Consider the following 18,190-nt stretch of genomic DNA (forward strand, 5'->3'; position numbering starts at 1 on the left):
ATTGAACATCTTCACTTGTAAATAATATGATTGTACATACTCTTCTCTTTTTTGTATTCTGACTGTGTTGAAATCAAGATTCATTGTCCTGCCTCCTTAACTCATACTTTCTATGGGCCTTAAAACTGGAGGACTCCTTTTCTATCCTCCTTCCTACAAGCTTTCGGCATTTAAAACCCTAGTTCAACTTCACCTCGGTGCTAAATAGTTTACCTTGTTTCTCATTTCAGATTCCAATTAACATTGCAACTTGAAGTTTGGCTTTGTGACATTGGATCAAATTGTTCTTAATTTAGAAAGTCTAGGAGCAAACCTCAGCTTGTGCTTTCTAGTGTTCCCTCTTTTGTTTTTGTTTAGTTTAAAATCACATTCTATTTGAAGTGACTGTTTTTTTGCCCAAAGGTTAATCCCCAGAATTACAACTGACAATCTATGCTTATGTGTCCGATCTGATTTTTGCCTGTTCTGTGATTTACAAAAGAGGGGTTTCTCAGGTAGATTTGTCTGCATTGAAGCAATGTGGTTGCAAATTGTTACCAACCTTGAAACTAAAGAAACAGAAGCATAGCACAAAACTTGGAAAGTGCTGCACCAGCTACGTTCCTGATTCACAGCTGCCACGTACCCTGCTTGATCCCTTGCAAGTGACTATTCTTCATCTGTGAGTCAAGAATGTCAGCGGCTATGATAAAGAATAGAAAATGCTGGAAGTGCTCAGCAGGTCTGGAAGCTTCAATGGAGAGAGGAACAGGTGGTAATCAACGCAGGTGATGTGGTCTTGCCTGCCAGTTGGAGAACCGGTGAGAGCCTTACGGGAGGGCCCACCAAATTAAGTGCCATCAAGTACACCAGGAGTAGAAATCCCATCACCCCCTGAGATCAGAGCTCAGCAGCTCCGCATGCAGACAGCACCAGTGAGGGTGGGGGTCACAAGGATGGGGTCATCAGGAAGGGCATAATGGTGGCTCTCAGTGGGCCCCACATCCCTCGCCCCCCCTATTTCCTGATGCCGGTTCCTCGATCAGGCACTGAGTGTCTTTGAACAACTTCCAATCTGGTGGGATTCCCGAATCTAAGGAATTTTGTAAAGTCGTAGCTAGCACATCCACTCTCCCTGCAGCTATCTCTTTAAAAACCCTAGGGTGTAGGCCATCAGATCTCGAGTGTCAGATTTTAGTCCCTTAGGTTTCTCCAATACTTTATCTCTGCTGATATTAATTTCCCTAATTTGATTGTCCTAGCTGATACGAAGATTAAAATCCCCCACAATTATTACATTTCCTTTGATACAGGCTCCAATAATATCTTGTTTAATGCTCTGCCCAATGGTATAATTACTGTTAGTGGGCTTTTAAGCTGCTCCCACCAGTGTTTTCTGACTCTTGCTGTTCCTAATTTCCACCCATATTGATTCTACTTCATGATCTTCAGAGGCCAGATCCTCTCTCATTAGTGTCCTAATGTCACCCTTTACTATGAGGGCTACCCCGTCTCCTTTGCCATTCTGTTTGTCTTTCCAAAATATTGTGTACCCTGAAAATTTATTTCCTAACCTTGATCAAACATGTTTCATTAGAGGTGATTAGTTCTAAATCATTTAGCTCTATTTGTGCCACTAATTCATCTATCTATTGCACATGCTTCATGCATTCAGATACAGAACCTTTAATTTCATTTTTTACTTCTGTTCCTAGCAATGACCTTATTCACTGATGTACATTTTTGGTTAAACTCTCTGTCCCTTCCTTGCCGCTCTGCTTGTCTTATTCACATCACCATACTGTTCCGATACCTTGACCTTTGTGTTTGGATTTCTAAGTCTACCTTCACCCGAATCTTCCTCCTGCAACCCCCATTTATTTAAAGCCCTGTCCAAAGCCCTAGTGACACAATACTGTGGCCGATGGAGGCTCCCTCTGCAATGGTACTCTCCCCACCACATGTTCTGCACCCCCGCACCCGTCAATGGCAGCCCCCGCACCTCCTTGCCATGGCCCATCAGGCTGGCTTCAGCGAAGCCCTCATACTTACCTTATCTGTCTCCAGCAGCAATCTTCGTGAGGGATTGGCTGCAGTCCCAGCAGTGGCCACCAGTCCTAGTGGCGCTGTTTGGACTAGAGAGTTGCCGGCTGTAAAATCAGCCAAGGGCTTCCTGGCCATGCATAGGCAGGCTCACGCTGACCCTGGGGGACAGGGCCTGCTTCTCTCTCCACAGATGCTGCCAGACCTGCTGAATATCTGTACCATTTTCTGTTTTTATTTTAGATTTCCAGCATCTGACGTGTTTTGCTTTTGTATTATTGTCAGCAGACTCTTTGACCATGAAGGAACATTAAAGTCAATACAAATCTATCCTCACCCATCCCCCGCAAAAGTACACTTTCCAGTAGGAGATACTTGATAGCAACCCTGAATGGAGACCTTGGCTGAATATTCTTTGGCGCTATTTGGAGAGCTTGATTAGCATTTTATTGAGTTTTGAAATAAAATACATTGAGAGTAATAAATTCCTGCAATCAAATAATGTAACACAGTGGTAAAATGAGACAATAAAAAATGTCAGCATACAAATTCCAGCAGTACCCTGCAGCTATAAAAAAGCAGATGAGTACTTCAATCATCAAACGGCATGAATATAAAAGCTATCACATTCCCTGAAAAAAGACAAGAGGAGCAGAGAAAAGAGAAATAACTGCAGGTTTATGCCCTGATTTAAGTGCTGGAGCATAAGGTTTTAAAAATCCCAAGTGGGAATGCTGATTGAAAAATCATTTGCAATAATGTATTTTCCATTTCTTTTCCTGTCCTACTTTTCACGAGGGGTAATTTTGATTATGTGGTAGTGTAAACAATAGCGAATCAGAGGCCCATTTTACATCCATTTTTATTTATTCCCATTAATGCCAATGGAAGTTTATCACCTAAAATCAAATTGACCCCACTTGCCTGTTCTGACCCTGGGAGCTGTTTGCCGAAATACTCTGGTGGAATTTAGCTGTGTGTATAATGTATACTGATGGGGTTTTCGGAGATTACTTGTGCTAAAATTCAGAAAGACAGGTGATGAAGGCTAAGATTGGAGCCATTCTTTACAAACTTTTATAAGCATTTATTTACAGAGATACACATTCCTAACACAATAACCACAGCTTTAGTTCCTATTTATAGGGACACAAGTGAATCCCCAGTTAATGCCCACCATTTGCAATACAATTAACAACATTCTCTTATTGAATAAATTCAAATATTGTGAATTTCTACTCTTGATAAGAAATTCTTTGTTTCTTTTGGAATAATGTGCTATTAGAATTCACCTTACAAGTAGTGTTTCTGAATGCAGGTTCTACTGAAATAAAAATAGAAAACAGCTGGAAATACTCAGCAGGGTTGGCAGCTATCAGTGGTGAAAGAAACAGTTAACATTTGAAAAAATAATGTTGTTTCTCTCACCACAGATGCTGGTAGAACAGTTGAGTATTTCTAGCGTTTTCAGTTTTTATTCCAGATTTCCAACATCCACGGTATTTTGCTTTTGTTTTAGGGTCTATTCAAACACTCTCTTGCTTTGTACTTTCAGACTTTTTAGCCTTCAAATTACCTTGTAAAAATATTGGCCCAAATTTTCTGATCAGTGGCAAAATGAATCATAATCATAATCAGCTAATCATAAACTTACACTTGCCCACAGATACTGTATGGGTGTTTGCACTGGTCTTGTGGTAACTAGAAATCTATTTCTGTGCAGTGTCATTTACAGGTGATCTAGGGTTTGTGCGAATAGGGCAAGCATTATGGCTTGAATTTTCATACCCAGGTTGGGAGTGCAGCGTTGAGACTTGGGAAAAGTGCCCTAGATGGTTAGACATTCACGCTGGGGCCTTCCGAACAGCCTTCCAGCCTTCACCCCTCACACCCCTCACCACCTCTCACACTCCCCATGCCCATCCATGCCCCAACCCACACCTTCATACCAACCCATGCCCTTCTGTCCACCCCAATGGCCCCCTATCACCATGCCCACCTATGCCACTCTAATCATCCCCATGGCCCCTTATAGCTCCAGTGCCAAATTAGTGCCAACTCATGCCAACCTATGCCCCCCCACCCACCACCCTTTACCCTTACACCCTCCATGCCAACTCACCCAGTATCCGCCGTGGGCAGACCTCAGGACCCATACTGAGATTAAATAGTTCTTAAGTGTCAATTGAAGAATCCACTATTTTAAAATAAAACACTCATTGATTGAAAAAAACCATTCACTTCATTTAACTCCTTTTAATCCCCTACAAGCATTTGGATTCACAGTCCCACTTCAAAGACTTTATAAGCAATTGAAGCTGTCAATCAAACTGTGAACTGACAGGCACCCCACTGTGATAATGATAGATTATGAAATCAGTCATGCAGCAGTAATCCTACAATGGTAGCTCACAGGTTTATGTCAACAGACAGTGAAATATCAAGTATTGATTTTTTTTTTAAACAGCAACATGGTATTTTTTAAATTTAAACGGAGGAGATTTAAATACCTTGACAGCTCCCTTTGACAGTTCCAATGAGTTTATGCACTTTTTAAGCACATTCAGGGTTCTGCTTTTAACAATCCCAAAAAGCACTTGACCTCTCCCAAAGGTGTCCTGGGATGATAGCCAAAAGGGTACCTTACCTCTCGAAAAAGATACCCTATCTCTCCAAAGAACTCTGGTATGCTTAGACCATCTCCTGCCAAGTCTAAAGGCCGCAAGTCGCATTTTGGGCATCCCACTAATAAAAATTAAGCAACTCTGCTCCAGCAATGGCAACTTTGTACCACTGCCTCAGTGTGACTAATGCTTTTGGATACATGACTTTTTGTCAGCAACCACAATGAATAACGGCTTCTACTGTGCTTCCACAAGCTTTGTATTAACATGTCCTAGGCTGTTTGCTCTTCCTGTTATTAACATTATCCCTCTCCAGCAAGTTAATTGGAGGCATGCGGGTTGCTGACTCCCCTCCCACCTCCGACACTCCCTTAAAAAATTCCAACATGTCCAAGAGGCATTGGAAGACATGCCATCCAAGTGTGTGATTTTCAATGCATGCCCACTCCAGATCTTGCCCCCACAGTCAGTTGAAAATCCAGCTCCATGTGTTTCAGTGTAAGCCCTGGAGCAGGTACCTATACAGTGAAACACATCTGGAGGGGCAGAACAACTTGGAGAGCACCTTCTGATTCCCACACATAACTGTGCATGTGTGGCATGTGTTACTCCTTCATAGCAGTAAATGATGTAAGGGTCACCATTATTTTGAGCACAAAATCTGGGGCAATAATAAGTAGGTGGATCATCATTTTTTTAAATTAAGGTGTTTAATATTTTAAGAGCTACATTTGAAATTTGTTTTTCTCCACCCTCACATTAGGTTATCATGTCTCCCTCTTTGCATGTACCCCTCATGGGCCGCACACGATGTTGTGGCTGTGAAGTACACAGGAACTTAATCCCAGTTGCATTTAAATTGCCTGGGGTTGATATAACTTCTGATCTTTCTGCTCCATTTTGTGTGGATTGTGCATCCCAATATTCCAGTACATTTGGAATGCAAAATCTTGTGTGGAATTCAAGGGGATGTGGATGCCTTCATTTTGAGGTACAGAACACTGAAGCACAAAACATCTGTATATTTGAATGGGGTAGCGGAAAAATCTTCTTCCACTTCCTCCTCACTATTTACAGGCAATCAGATTATGAAATGCTTTGCAAGAATTCAGAAGATATGATGCTATTTCTTGTCAAAATTGCACCCCTGGAGGATTCACCTGTATGAAGTATATCTTACTAAGTAGTGATTTGAACTGCATTTTTAAATTACAATTACTGTATTGTCTTAATGATCTACTAATTATGTGATTGGAGCATGGGCTCATCAATCTGCATAGAAATTAGTTTCTAAACATCCAAAATATTCCTTGTTAAAACTAATGAGGTACTTAGGGTGCTTCATGAATCTAATTAGACAGTATCACGGCTGCATTTTAAATGAATCATTCATGGCATATGTAAAGGTCAGAGTGCAGCATGAAACTCCCAGAAGTGAAGAGGAATGTGAGGAAACAATGAACAGCTTGAGAGATTATTTATTAACTCCAGGCAAAATTAGACTCTAGTTGTTAATATGCTGATAGCCTTCCCATATTTTGCATGTTTTGCAATTATTGTAATTTTTCATTGCGAGCATAATTAAAACAGTTGCAGCTGGGTCTATGGATGTCATCAAAAATCTGTGAGCCGAATTTTTGAAAAAATATAAAACTTTTAAATTGCAGGAAGATTGTTGTGGTTGTTGAAGGCCAATAATCTCAACCCCAGGGAATCATTGCAAGAGTCCAAAACCCTACCATCTTCAACTGCTTCATTAATGATGAAGTGGGGAAGCCAGTTCATGATTGAACAATGTTCAGCACCTTTCACAAATCCTTAGATACTGAGGCATTTCCTATCCAAATGCAGCAAGACCTGAGCAACATTCAGGCTTGGGCTAATAAGTGGCAAGTAACATTCACATCACACAAGCACCAGGTAATGACCATCTTCAACAAGAGAGAATCTAACCAGCTCCACTAAATGTTCAATGGCATTATTGTTGCTGAATTCCCCACTATCAACATCCTATGGGTTACCATTGACCAGAAATTGAACTGGACTAGCCACATAAATACTGTGGTGACAAGAGCAGGTCAGAGGCTGAGAATTCTGTATTAAGTAACTCACCACCTGACTCCTCAAAGCCTGTCCACCATCTACAAGGCTCAAGTCAGGAGTATGATGGAATACTCTTCACTTGCCTGGACGTGTGCAGCTCCATCTATACTCGGCACCATCCAGGACAAAGCAGCTTGACCACCAATCCATCCACCAACTTAAACATTCACTCCCTTCACCACCAATGGACAATGGCAGCAGTGCGTACCATATATAAGATGCACTGCATCAACTTGCTAAGGCACCTTCAACAGCACCATCCAAACCCGTGACCTCTACCACCTAGAATGACAAGGGCAGCAGATGCATGGGAACACTGCCACTTGCAAGTTCCCTTCTAAGTCGCACACCTTTTGACTTTGAACTATATCACTGTCGCTGGATCAAAATCCTGGAATTTCTTCCCTAACAGCACTGTGGGTGTACCTATGCCACATTGACTGCAGCATTTCCAGCTCACCATCACCTTCTTATGGGTCAGTTTTGGATGGGCAACAAATGCTGGCCTTGCCAGTGATACTCACATCTCATGAATGAATAAAAATGAAGTTCCTCCTTGGTTACACTAGCGAGATGCAGACACATGTGGAAGCCATGCACTGTTAGGGAAGAAGGAATTGATGGTTAAAAAGTCTCTTAATTAACTATTTAAGCACCCCAATTGCTTCCCCGCAGGACATGGAACCTGCCCCGGGGAAAGCAGAAAGTGAGCAGGATGATGTTGGGATCCTCACCCGTCGCCATTTTCCAGGGTTTTCGCACCATGTCCACACTGGTACCCAGCTGCACCTGGCTGGGAAAATTCTATCCTATATATCAGTTACAAATTAGGCAGAGACCAGACTATTGTCTAGAGAAAAGGGATGATTAGCTGCCCACTGTATGTGCATTTTCTAGCTATGGGTTACAAGGTATCATTGAAAAGGACTAGGAGCAAGGGACCTGTCTTCCAACTCAGTAGAGAAAATGTGTTTGGCTCTGCAGAAATCTATAAAGAGAATGACAAGAAAATACAACACCGCCTTCCACCTTTCCTCCCTCACTCCCCCCAACTGTAGGAATGTTGATATTGCATGTATTTCACTTTATTCAGAGTGAGGTTTGTAAGACTGTTTCAGACTGTTCTGTTTGGTGATTATAGTGTGTTTAACGTTAAGTTTTTACTTTTGTGATTTCAGACTATCAAGGCAACATCTCCCCTTGGGGACCCAAGAGTTACATACAACCTGGAAGAGGGTCAGGTTCCAGAAACAAACATGCCAGTCCGATTCTACCTGAAACCCAATCGTGCGGATGGATCTGCCTCCATTTTAGTGGCAGAACCACTGGATTTTGAGGGAACAAAGTTTTTCACACTTCGAGTCAGGGCTCAGAACGTGGCTGCGGTTCCATTAGCCTCCTTTACCACCATTTTTGTCAACGTGACAGGTATGTTTGAGGTATCCTAAATTTAAATGCTGTTTCCCCCAGTCCATCTGCGTATGTTTTTGGAATCTTAGAACATTCCCCTCTCTTGTTGAGGTACTTCAATATTGTTTTTGTAGCTTCCAGAAAAATATAGAAGAAAACTATTGCAAATAAGTAAAATGTTCTTTGCTCAATTCGTACTCTTTTTTGGAACGATCTTCCCGAGCTCATTGTGCAGCCTCTACTAGATGATTCTTTTAAACCTGTTTGTTTTTGTTATAAAATACAAAAACGTTAATGACAATGTTGGCCCATTAACTGCACAAGATTCCTTCTTTCGTTGTGCAATATTATGCCCTTTTCCCTTTTTGGTTGTTTAATTTTTCAGATGTGAACGACAATGTTCCTTTCTTTACCTCATCCACTTATGAGGCTACAGTCCCTGAAGGTGCTGCAGTTGGCATGTCAGTTGTGCAGGTATCGGCAACTGACCTGGATTCAGGACGTCATGGGAAGGTCAGGAATTGCATTGTGCATACTGTAATTATCTTAGTATCTCTATTTATGTTAGGCTCATTCATGTAATTTTTCAAAACATGTTTTTCACATGATTCATGTTCATGGACCTGGGTAGGTAGGGCGCAGAGGCAACAGAAGGATGTAGATACATTTTTGCTGAATATCATTAGATTAATTGGGCAGAATTTTACAGTCCTTCGTTGGCAAGCGTGCAGACTGTTGGCTCCATAATATTTCCTGGGTGGCCTTCCCATAATTTTTGGGGGTGGGGGGGTGGGGGTGTGAGTGCGAGTGCCAGCAAGGCCTAGGGAAGCCCGCCTACCCTTGCTCCAATTGAAACCCTTAAGTGGCCATGGACCGCTTCCCACCAAGCCTCAATTTCTAGGGGCCGTGGGAAGTCCGGCAGGTCATCCTGCTCAGGCCTTGGGCAGGAACGGGGAACGCCTCCCTCAAGGGCCCCCTTTCCACATCGGGAACCCCCTCCCTACCCCACAAGGTCTGCCCCCTGCAGGCGTTCCCACATAACTCCCCTGTCTCGGCTGTGAGAGCTGGGTTTCAGGTGAGGTGGGGAGCAGACAATCTTGGGAGGAATCAGTTACTGGAAGCAGGCAAGATTTTTATTTGTGTTGGGCCCAGGTTGGACTGTAGTGGTCTCCAGTGGTCCTTTTAAAGACCGCTGGTTAAACACTCACTGTCTTATATAGCATAGACAGGTGGAGTGTGCACTGCACGGTTTTGTGAACCATGCAAAACACCAGTTGCCATCTTGGTTGTCTTGAATTGTTGTGGTTGTTATTTAATAATTTTACCCATAAAATTCACTCAGTGTGGCAAAAATGAGCCAGTGATTATCAAGTGCTTTCTGCTAAGACGGCAAAAACAGGTTACACTTAGTGAAATTAGGTATTATAAAGCTCTCTGAAATTAATAAACAAAATAGTGAAACGTTAATTACTTAGGCCTTCGTTCAGGCTCAGGTGATTGCAGAGGCCTGTATCTGTCAAAGAGGCTGGGCTAAGTTATCACCTGCTCCGAGCACCTTCCTACCCGCTGCCTGTACAAAGGATATCACTAGTGCTCTTGACTTGCCAGCAACAACGATGAACAGAATTATTAAAGTTGATAAAGTAAAATCGTTTGGGAAACTAATAACTCCTATGTCTGATGTTAGATTAAGAAGAAATGATCAGAGTGGAATTAGAATGGACTTTGAGAAACCATCTGTAAATGTTTTCTTCGCTCTCTCATGTTAGAAAATATCAATAATAAATTATCCTGTTTTCTTAACTTTAAAATATGCATGTTGGTAGGGAAGTGTATATTTCAAACGCCTTCCCCGAGAACATAAACCATTTATAACATCTATGTTTTACATAATGTCGTTTCACATAATGTTGCGTTTTCCAGGAACTAATCAATTATGTTAACCAAAGACTTCTTGTGTAGGTGAATGGAATAATGAATAGCTCCTTTACAGAGGCCCATGTTTTTGACATTTTTGAAGAGCCGGTTTCATAAAACTTAAGATTTGTTTCCTATTCTATTGCACAAGCTTTTACCTTTTAAATCCACAAAATTTTTAACCAAGACATTTCACGATGCTGAAAATGAACATAACACAATAGATGTTATCTGACAGAAAAAGCAACAACTGCAACGTGTAATACACTAACTCAACCTTACTTGTGTTGTAGACAGTGTTCAGAGAGCTGCTACAACAATTGCAAATGTTATTAAACAAATGTCTGAACTATATGCCAGAAGTAGAAAGGACAACCCAGAAGAGTGTATTCACTGATCCTTTTGCGTTTCAAGTTCCACATTCCCATCTACCCCAATAACCTTTGAAAATTTTTAAGGCAGAAGCAGATTCTTGTTAGGCAAGGGAATCAGTGACCCCACTTTCACTGTCTTCTGAGGCAGAGAATTCCAAAGTAGCACAACCCTCAGAAAAAAACTTCTCACCTGTCCTACAAGGGCAACTGCTTAGTCCCCCTTAGAAGAGCAACATTTATAGAGATGTCCACCAGAAAAAAATATCCTTTTTGTCTTCTCATAGGAAGAGACACCTTTGTTTGAGGATCTCTAACTTTTGAGTTCACTCCTCTTTTTGTGAGGCAATCAGACAATTGGTAGCTGCCAAGATCAAATAGGTTGATTGTGAATTGATATTACAAGTTTAAAACAGATGCAAGAGAATAAAGAGATTGCTATCTCTTTTCATTCATGCACTTCGTAGCGTGAATAGTTTTCCAAAGCAACTTATTATCCACGACATTCGACAGGTACTATTCCTGAATACCCTTTTCCATTTAAAATTTCTGCCGGCATCTTTGGTATGAAGAATGCTGTTGCCACTGCCTCAACAAGGGCAAGAGTCTCCACTGCCAACATACTTTTACAACTCTTAGCTTCCTATGCCAAAGAGCAACATTTACCTTCCCCCCACCATAAGAAATATTGTAAAACCTCCCGCACTCGAAAACCCAGAGATTTGCATAAGAAGTGTCACTAAACAGTTTCATTTTTCTACCATCACCCAAAGATGGGAACTTCAAAATACAATGCTCCATTTTTAATTTTGTCAATGTTTTATTTGCTCAAATTATTTCTTCAACCTCAGGATTGTTCATTTTAGTACTCAATTCTAAAACATCGAAACTGATGTCCAGCCCCGTTTGCCTAGCCAATTGAGTTGCCCAATTAGACTTCAGAGTTCCTCTTTTTCCGTTTTAGAAGTCGCTGTATCCTTGAGGCCCTACCAAGACTATTTTGTTTTAATTCATTCCTGGGATGTGGGCTTCGCTGGCTGGGCCAGCATTTATTGCCCACCCTAATTGCCCTCAAGAAGGTGGTGGTGAACTGCCTTCTTGAACCACTGCAGTCCATGTGGTGTAGGTACACCCACAGTGCTGTTAGGAAGATTGTTCCAGGATCCAGTGACAGTGAAGGAACAGCGATATAATTCCAAGTCAGGATGAGTGACTTGCAGGGGAGCTTCCAGGTGGTGGTGTTCCTATCTATCTGCTGCCCTTGTCCTTCTAGATAGTAGTGGTCGTGAGTTTGGAAGGTGCTGTCAAAGGAGCCTTGGTGAATTCCTGCAGTGCATCTTGTGGATGGCACAATGGGATTGCAATGGTATTGACATTTTAATTAGAATTGCTGATGTAAAGTGATGTGCGATTGGAAGCCTGGCTTCCATTGTGAACTCCATTCTGAGCCTATTAATGACAACTGTTTCAAATTCATTACTACCACCCCACAAGAAAAGTCTACATGCATCATAAAGATGCCTGAAAAAGTTTCCCTCCATGGTGCCAATAAAACATTGCTGGGTCTGCTTTCAAATGAAGACAGCCTAATGTTAACAAAACTGACCTCAAATGTCAAACTCTGGAGGTATCATTTAAACCATGTACTCATTTATTTAACTTCCAGAGTGTGTTCTATCTATGTTTGGCACCTCTTTGAGGATGGAGAAAAACTTCCCTTGAAGTTGGTGTCCCTGAAAAAAAGACAGCTTTAATATCAAATGACTTGCACTCCCAAGCATTTGTAGCTAACAGAGCCAAGAAGATCTCAGAATAAAGTTTTCCTGCTGCAGGTGAATCTACTCTTCTATCCTGGTCACCCAATTTTTCTTCAAAACCTCATGCCACTAGCCTGGCTTTAGCTTTTAAAGTCCCATCAGGAAGCACCTTTTCCATGCTATGCATCATATCCATTTATGAGATAGAACCCTATCTGGCACCTTTGTGTATACCCTAAATTCTTTCCAACTATGTAGTTCTTGCTGTTTGGCATGCTTTAGCAAAATTTAATCTTTGGGAAGAAGGCTGGGCAAACTGCCAATGCAACTTTAACAATTAGTTTTTTGTCCTCTAAATTCCTATCCCCTGATGCTAATGGCACTTCTTTAATTTCCTTACTAAAAAAACATTAGGTTTCATTAAAGGAATACAATAATGTCCAGATTGCACAAATCTTAAGTCCACAGGTTCTCCAAAATACAATGGCCTTATCATTTTCCATGTCCAGCTTCATCAATGCTTTCTTCATCAACGCTTTCTTCATCAATGGTCTGCTCAACAATAATGGTATTTTTCTGGACTTCATGTATTTCATGTCTGTGCTGATGAAATGATCGACTCCAGCTATCTTACAGGGAATCACGACACTTAAAATATTATCATCATCTCCAAAACTGAAACTGGTGGAACTTAAATTCCTCAACCTTATTCTAGTCCTTGTCATTTAAAGGAGTCCAGGTAGCATTTTAAGCAGTCTATTCCACACATTGTAGACATGAGCCCACTATCTAGTGCCACACAATTGAAGGATTCTGCAACCAAGACATTCATCACCAGTAATGAATTTGAAACACTTCTTGTAACTAATACAATGCCCTCTATCTTTGGTCAATATCTCCAAACCTGAGTCTTGTGTTGTGTTTAATTTCAAACACATTACTATTTCATTCAGGACAGTTCATTGCATAATGATACTTTGAAAAATCGCACCTAAAACACCAATTGACCCACCCTGGGCATTTCTGGGGTTCATTCTTTTGTTGCAATTACCCAATTCTTTTCTCATGCCATAATTGTCAAAGGTGATTCTGTCCTCATTTGTTACTAGAAACAAATCTCCTTTCACACTGATGCCTGCATCCTGTTTCTAAACAGCCTCGCCATCCCATTAACATTGTATCCTCCATTTCCTGTCCTACAAACGAATGACCCATTTGTGCTATGAACACTGCTGGAAAGGAATGTTTTCCTAGAAATCTTATAGGCTCTGACACCTGTTCTAGCAGTGTGCTTTCTGCAAGTTTAACTCCCATCAAAACTAGAAGTCTGTCCATATTTGATACTTTGGCACGGTCTAGTAACTTAAATGCCAGCACTGATTGCAAAAATTCTGTCTAGAAATTCCCCAATCTTGCATATAGTCCACTGAATTCCATTATGTAATCTTTTATGGAACTATTCTCCAACTTTCTGAATTTGTCAAAATCTGAACCATACTTAAGTCATCCTTTTGATAAGTCTTATCCATAAAACCTAATAACTTCTCCAAACACTCATCTGTGTCCAAATGCTCAGGGTCCAGCTCTGAAAATACTTCGCATCTTTGCATGGCCATTAAAGCGCCAAGGTCATTCCCTACTTTTCTTTGGCAAGTACATAACCTGTGTTCACATGGTTACTTCATTCTTCCATTGCTCATATGGTTGATGCTCAGAAAACATCAGTGGGTAATCATACCCCAACACTCTGCATTTTAATTCAGCATTTTTTTTTTAAAACGTATGTGACTTCAAACCACTTTCTCTTAAAGAGAACTCTAAATACAGTCTTTTGCCCGAAGCAAGCTTAGTTTCCAATCTTTTTTTTTTTTACAAGCAGCAACCATCCTGAGCTACCACTGTTAAGGTCCAATAGCTGCTTGATAACAAAGACAGAGACCAAGCCTCAACTTCTCCAAACAATTTTATTCTGATCATATGGAACTCCAGGCACTTTGTCTTTTTCTTTTTTTGGTTTCTGGCAAATTCACACCTCTTTGGAGTATTACTGCTACCTACTGTATAGGAGGAAGTGTGATGCAATAAAAGAACCTAAATTTTATATGGTAACCGTGTGAAAAAAAACAATACTTTATAAATATCCCAATATCCAAACCTAGCTGCTAAAATACTAGCCACCGTATCAGTCTGTTTATCTTTCTGATGTAAATTAGACTGCATAGTTCCCCTTGCAGTTGCAAACTTAGTACACAATAATAACACGTTGCACCGATTCCTGACAAACCATCAACATGTTTCCGTATTAAATACAGACTTATTTAACCCATGGTGCCCAATCCTAATCTTGCTCATAATCAACTCATCCCTTCTACACTTCCCAGTGAATTTACTAGATAACTTCACAATGTTTTGAATTGATATAAATGTCTTCCTTTCTCATCCATATCCCACTTTTGTTACCATAATGCACATAGTTTATCCTAAATAATAGACTTAATTCCAGTCTTCCCTAAAGGAATCTCAGTGTCTGGAATCAAGTGATTTAGAACTTCTAGCCAACAAATCTGCTGCCTCATTCCCTACCACACCCTTCTGTGCTGGCATCCATAAAAAAACCCACCACAATACCCAACTGTCGTATGTTATACGATAAATGAAAAAATTACAAAAATAAGATCCTGTCTGGATTCAGAAAAACAAGATTGGATAGAGACCAATGCTGATGAAGAATCTGAACAAATGATGACTCTCAATAGCTTTACCTCCACTAACCATTCTAAAGCCAACACAATTGCCATCAACTCAACTGAAAATACCGATAAACTATCTTAACATTAAATTCAGGAATAAAAACTGCTGAACCTGTCCTTCCCATCTCAGGATCCTTAGAACCACCAGTATAAAGTTGAATATAAGCAAACCAATTCTTATCTATATATTATTTTACAAACCTAGACAAATTAAAACCTATACTAATTTTATTTAAGTTTGTCCATTATTGTAAAATCAACCTCTGGATATTGAAAGTGCCAGGGTGGTATTACTGACCAGCATGCATGTATGTATGCTTATATTAAAAAACTTCCAGGCCCAACTCTTCCACTAAATCACTTACTCTTTTCCCAAAATATTTCCCCCATATTTGTGATCTGTTTTCCCAACTATCTTGAAGGACACTTTTGGTTAAATGGTTGTCTTTCTGAATTACCAAGTTCACCCAATAATTAAAATCCATCCCCCTTCTCTGCAATTCAAGAGATATTTCTCCATTCTCCACCTGTAGCGCTATTATTGGAGAAGAAATAAAAACTCTCATGCTGGAGACTGAATTACATCCAATTTATACAATAAAAGATTTTTGCTGCTGATCCATAGGCCTGGCATCCATAAAAATCGCTGATTGTAGCATTGCTGGATATATTCTTAATACAATTCCCTTATCTGCTGCCCAATCATATCCAGCAATACATGTCATTAATTTAATCACTTTTTTTTGATACACTTAGTGGCTATTGTTTCAATATGTATTTTCCACATCTGAGTGCAATCAAACTATATCCCTAAAATCTTAAACACCTTTATTACCTCAGTTGGTTTACGATATAGATGCAAAACATTGCCATCCAGATTTTTTCTTTCTTGTAAACAAAACTGCCTAAGTTTTTGAATTAGAAATTTAAAACCCCCAATGCCTAGACCAACACTCCAACGCCCTTAAGGCTTCTTGAACTTTATTCAGTACATATTTAACATTTCTGTCTCTGCTCCAAATTGCACCATCATCTGCATACAACAACAGTCCCATATCCTTACCCACATTATCATATACATCATTAATCATAATATTAATAACCAGACTAATCACACTTCCCTGTGGGGTACCATTCTCTACCACCACCCTATCCAACAACTCCATGCCCACCCTCACCTGTACAATACAATCTACTAAAATTCTGTAACCAATTAAACATGCACCCTTCTATACCCAAAACCTTTATCTTAAACAAAAGCCCACCCTCCCACAGCATATCATATGCTTTTTCAATATGAATGAAGACTGCTATAAGGATTTCTTTGTTATATAAAGCTTTCTTGATATCAGTATCTAACCTCATCACTTGATCCAGTGTGGAACAAAACTTCCTAAACCCACTTTGATATGGTATCTGGAGCTGCTTGCTCTCTTTAAATAATGAGTGTCAACCAGTAACCATGCGCTTCATTATTTTACAAATATTGGACGTCAATGCTGTGGGCCAATATGATGGACTGCATAAATCTTTTCCTAGCTTTCCAAATCGGCACTATAATAGCTTGTTCCCAATCTTGGGCAAAGTACCCCTCTCCCATACCAAATTGAAAAGCCCAAGAAATACTTCTAGAATCTCATCCCCTATGTTGCGAAACATTTCACAGCACATCAGATCCCTCCCAGGAGCTGTATTTTTAGTATTGCAAATTGGTTCACTTTAGATGAGCTGAAACAGGCAATCATTTACAGGGCTGTCACTCCTCCTGAAAATATCCTGATTCTCCTTAAGAAAAAATTTGCAGATACTAGAATATTCAGGATAAAAGTGATCACTACTATGTACCTTAGCAAAAGCCTTTGACACATATTTGCCTTTTCCAGATTGGTTTTAGCAACATTATCTCCATCTACCAGTACTGAAATAGTTTTAATCTTACAAGTTCCATTAACTTCCCCCTAATCTTCTCCCAAACATTACCTATCAATGTATCCCTCCCTATACAATCACAGCAACTCCTTCCATACTTCTTTTTCTCACACCTAATAACTCGACAAGCTATGGCTTTCTTTCAATTATAACCCAATACTGCTTCAAACATACAAGCTTTGCACACCAACTTGAAGGCTTTATTCCTCTCCTTTAAATCACCAAATCAAATCACATTCCACCAAGGAACAGTTCTTTTCTTCCTTATTGCTTTCTTTAATGGAATAGACACCTTCTGCAGCACCCAATGCTACATCACACTAGTCATTTTCTGTAAATCCTAGACCTTTACTATCCACACACCTCTTCTGAAAAACCATCCACTGTGCTTTACAAAAGCACCACTATGTATTCACCTTAGGAACATAGGAACAGGAGAAGGCCATTCAGCCTGTCGAACCTGCTCCACCATTCAATACGATCATGGCTGATCAAACACTTCAATGCCTTTGACCCACACTATCTCCATAACCCTTTACATTATTGTTAATCAGAAATATACCAATCTCTACCTTAAACATACTCAATGACCGAGCTTCCATGACCCTCTGGGGTAGAGAATTCCAAAATATTCACAACCCTCGAGTAAAGAAGTTTCTCCTCAGCTTGGTCCTAAGTGGCTTCCCCCTCATTCTAGACTCCCAAACCAGGGGAAACATCTTACCTGCATCTGCCCTGTCTATCCCTTTAAGTATTTTGTAGGTTTCAATGAGATCACCTCTCATTCTTTGAAACTCCAGAATACAGGCCTGGTTTCCCCAATCTCTCTTTATAAGACAGTATCGCCATCCTCAGAACAAGTCTGGTGAATCTTCGTTGCACTCCTAATATCCTTTTGAGGTAAGGGGACCAAAACTGCGCACAGTACTCCAGGTCCTCTTATGATAAAGGCTAACATTCCAATTGCCTGTTGCACCTGCATGCTAACTTTCAGTGACTTAGTTATTTCTTCATTCAAATGCAACCCTACTCTTTCTCATAGGAAAATGATCTTTCAATAGTAGAGTTTTCATAAACATCCCATTCACATCTTCCTACCAAAGCACTGGAAGCCAGCATTAGGTCCAGGCACGACAAAGTATTTTTACCAACATTTATTCTAGTACACCTTCCAGCATCCACACACACCAGATTACAATGATCAATTAAGTCTTCCACCACCAACCCCCACCCCCAATCATTTCTATCTATATAACCATTACCCCACACTGGACTATGCACATTAAAATCCCCACACCACATAATAG

The 18,190-nt window shown here is 40.4% G+C and overlaps 1 protein-coding gene across 1 annotated transcript in view; it reads left to right on the plus strand.

Moving 5' to 3' along the window:
* Nucleotides 1-18,190, plus strand: part of LOC144680093 (neural-cadherin) — a 298,432-nt gene that overhangs the window by 213,907 nt on the left and 66,335 nt on the right. The window contains exons 13-14 of the mRNA XM_078541239.1: nt 7,928-8,177; nt 8,545-8,672. Coding sequence (XP_078397365.1) covers nt 7,928-8,177; nt 8,545-8,672 — 378 coding nt within the window. The remainder of the gene's footprint in view (nt 1-7,927; nt 8,178-8,544; nt 8,673-18,190) is intronic.

This window comes from Cetorhinus maximus, chromosome 4, assembly GCF_964194155.1.
Source record: "Cetorhinus maximus chromosome 4, sCetMax3.hap1.1, whole genome shotgun sequence".
NCBI lineage: Eukaryota > Metazoa > Chordata > Chondrichthyes > Lamniformes > Cetorhinidae > Cetorhinus > Cetorhinus maximus.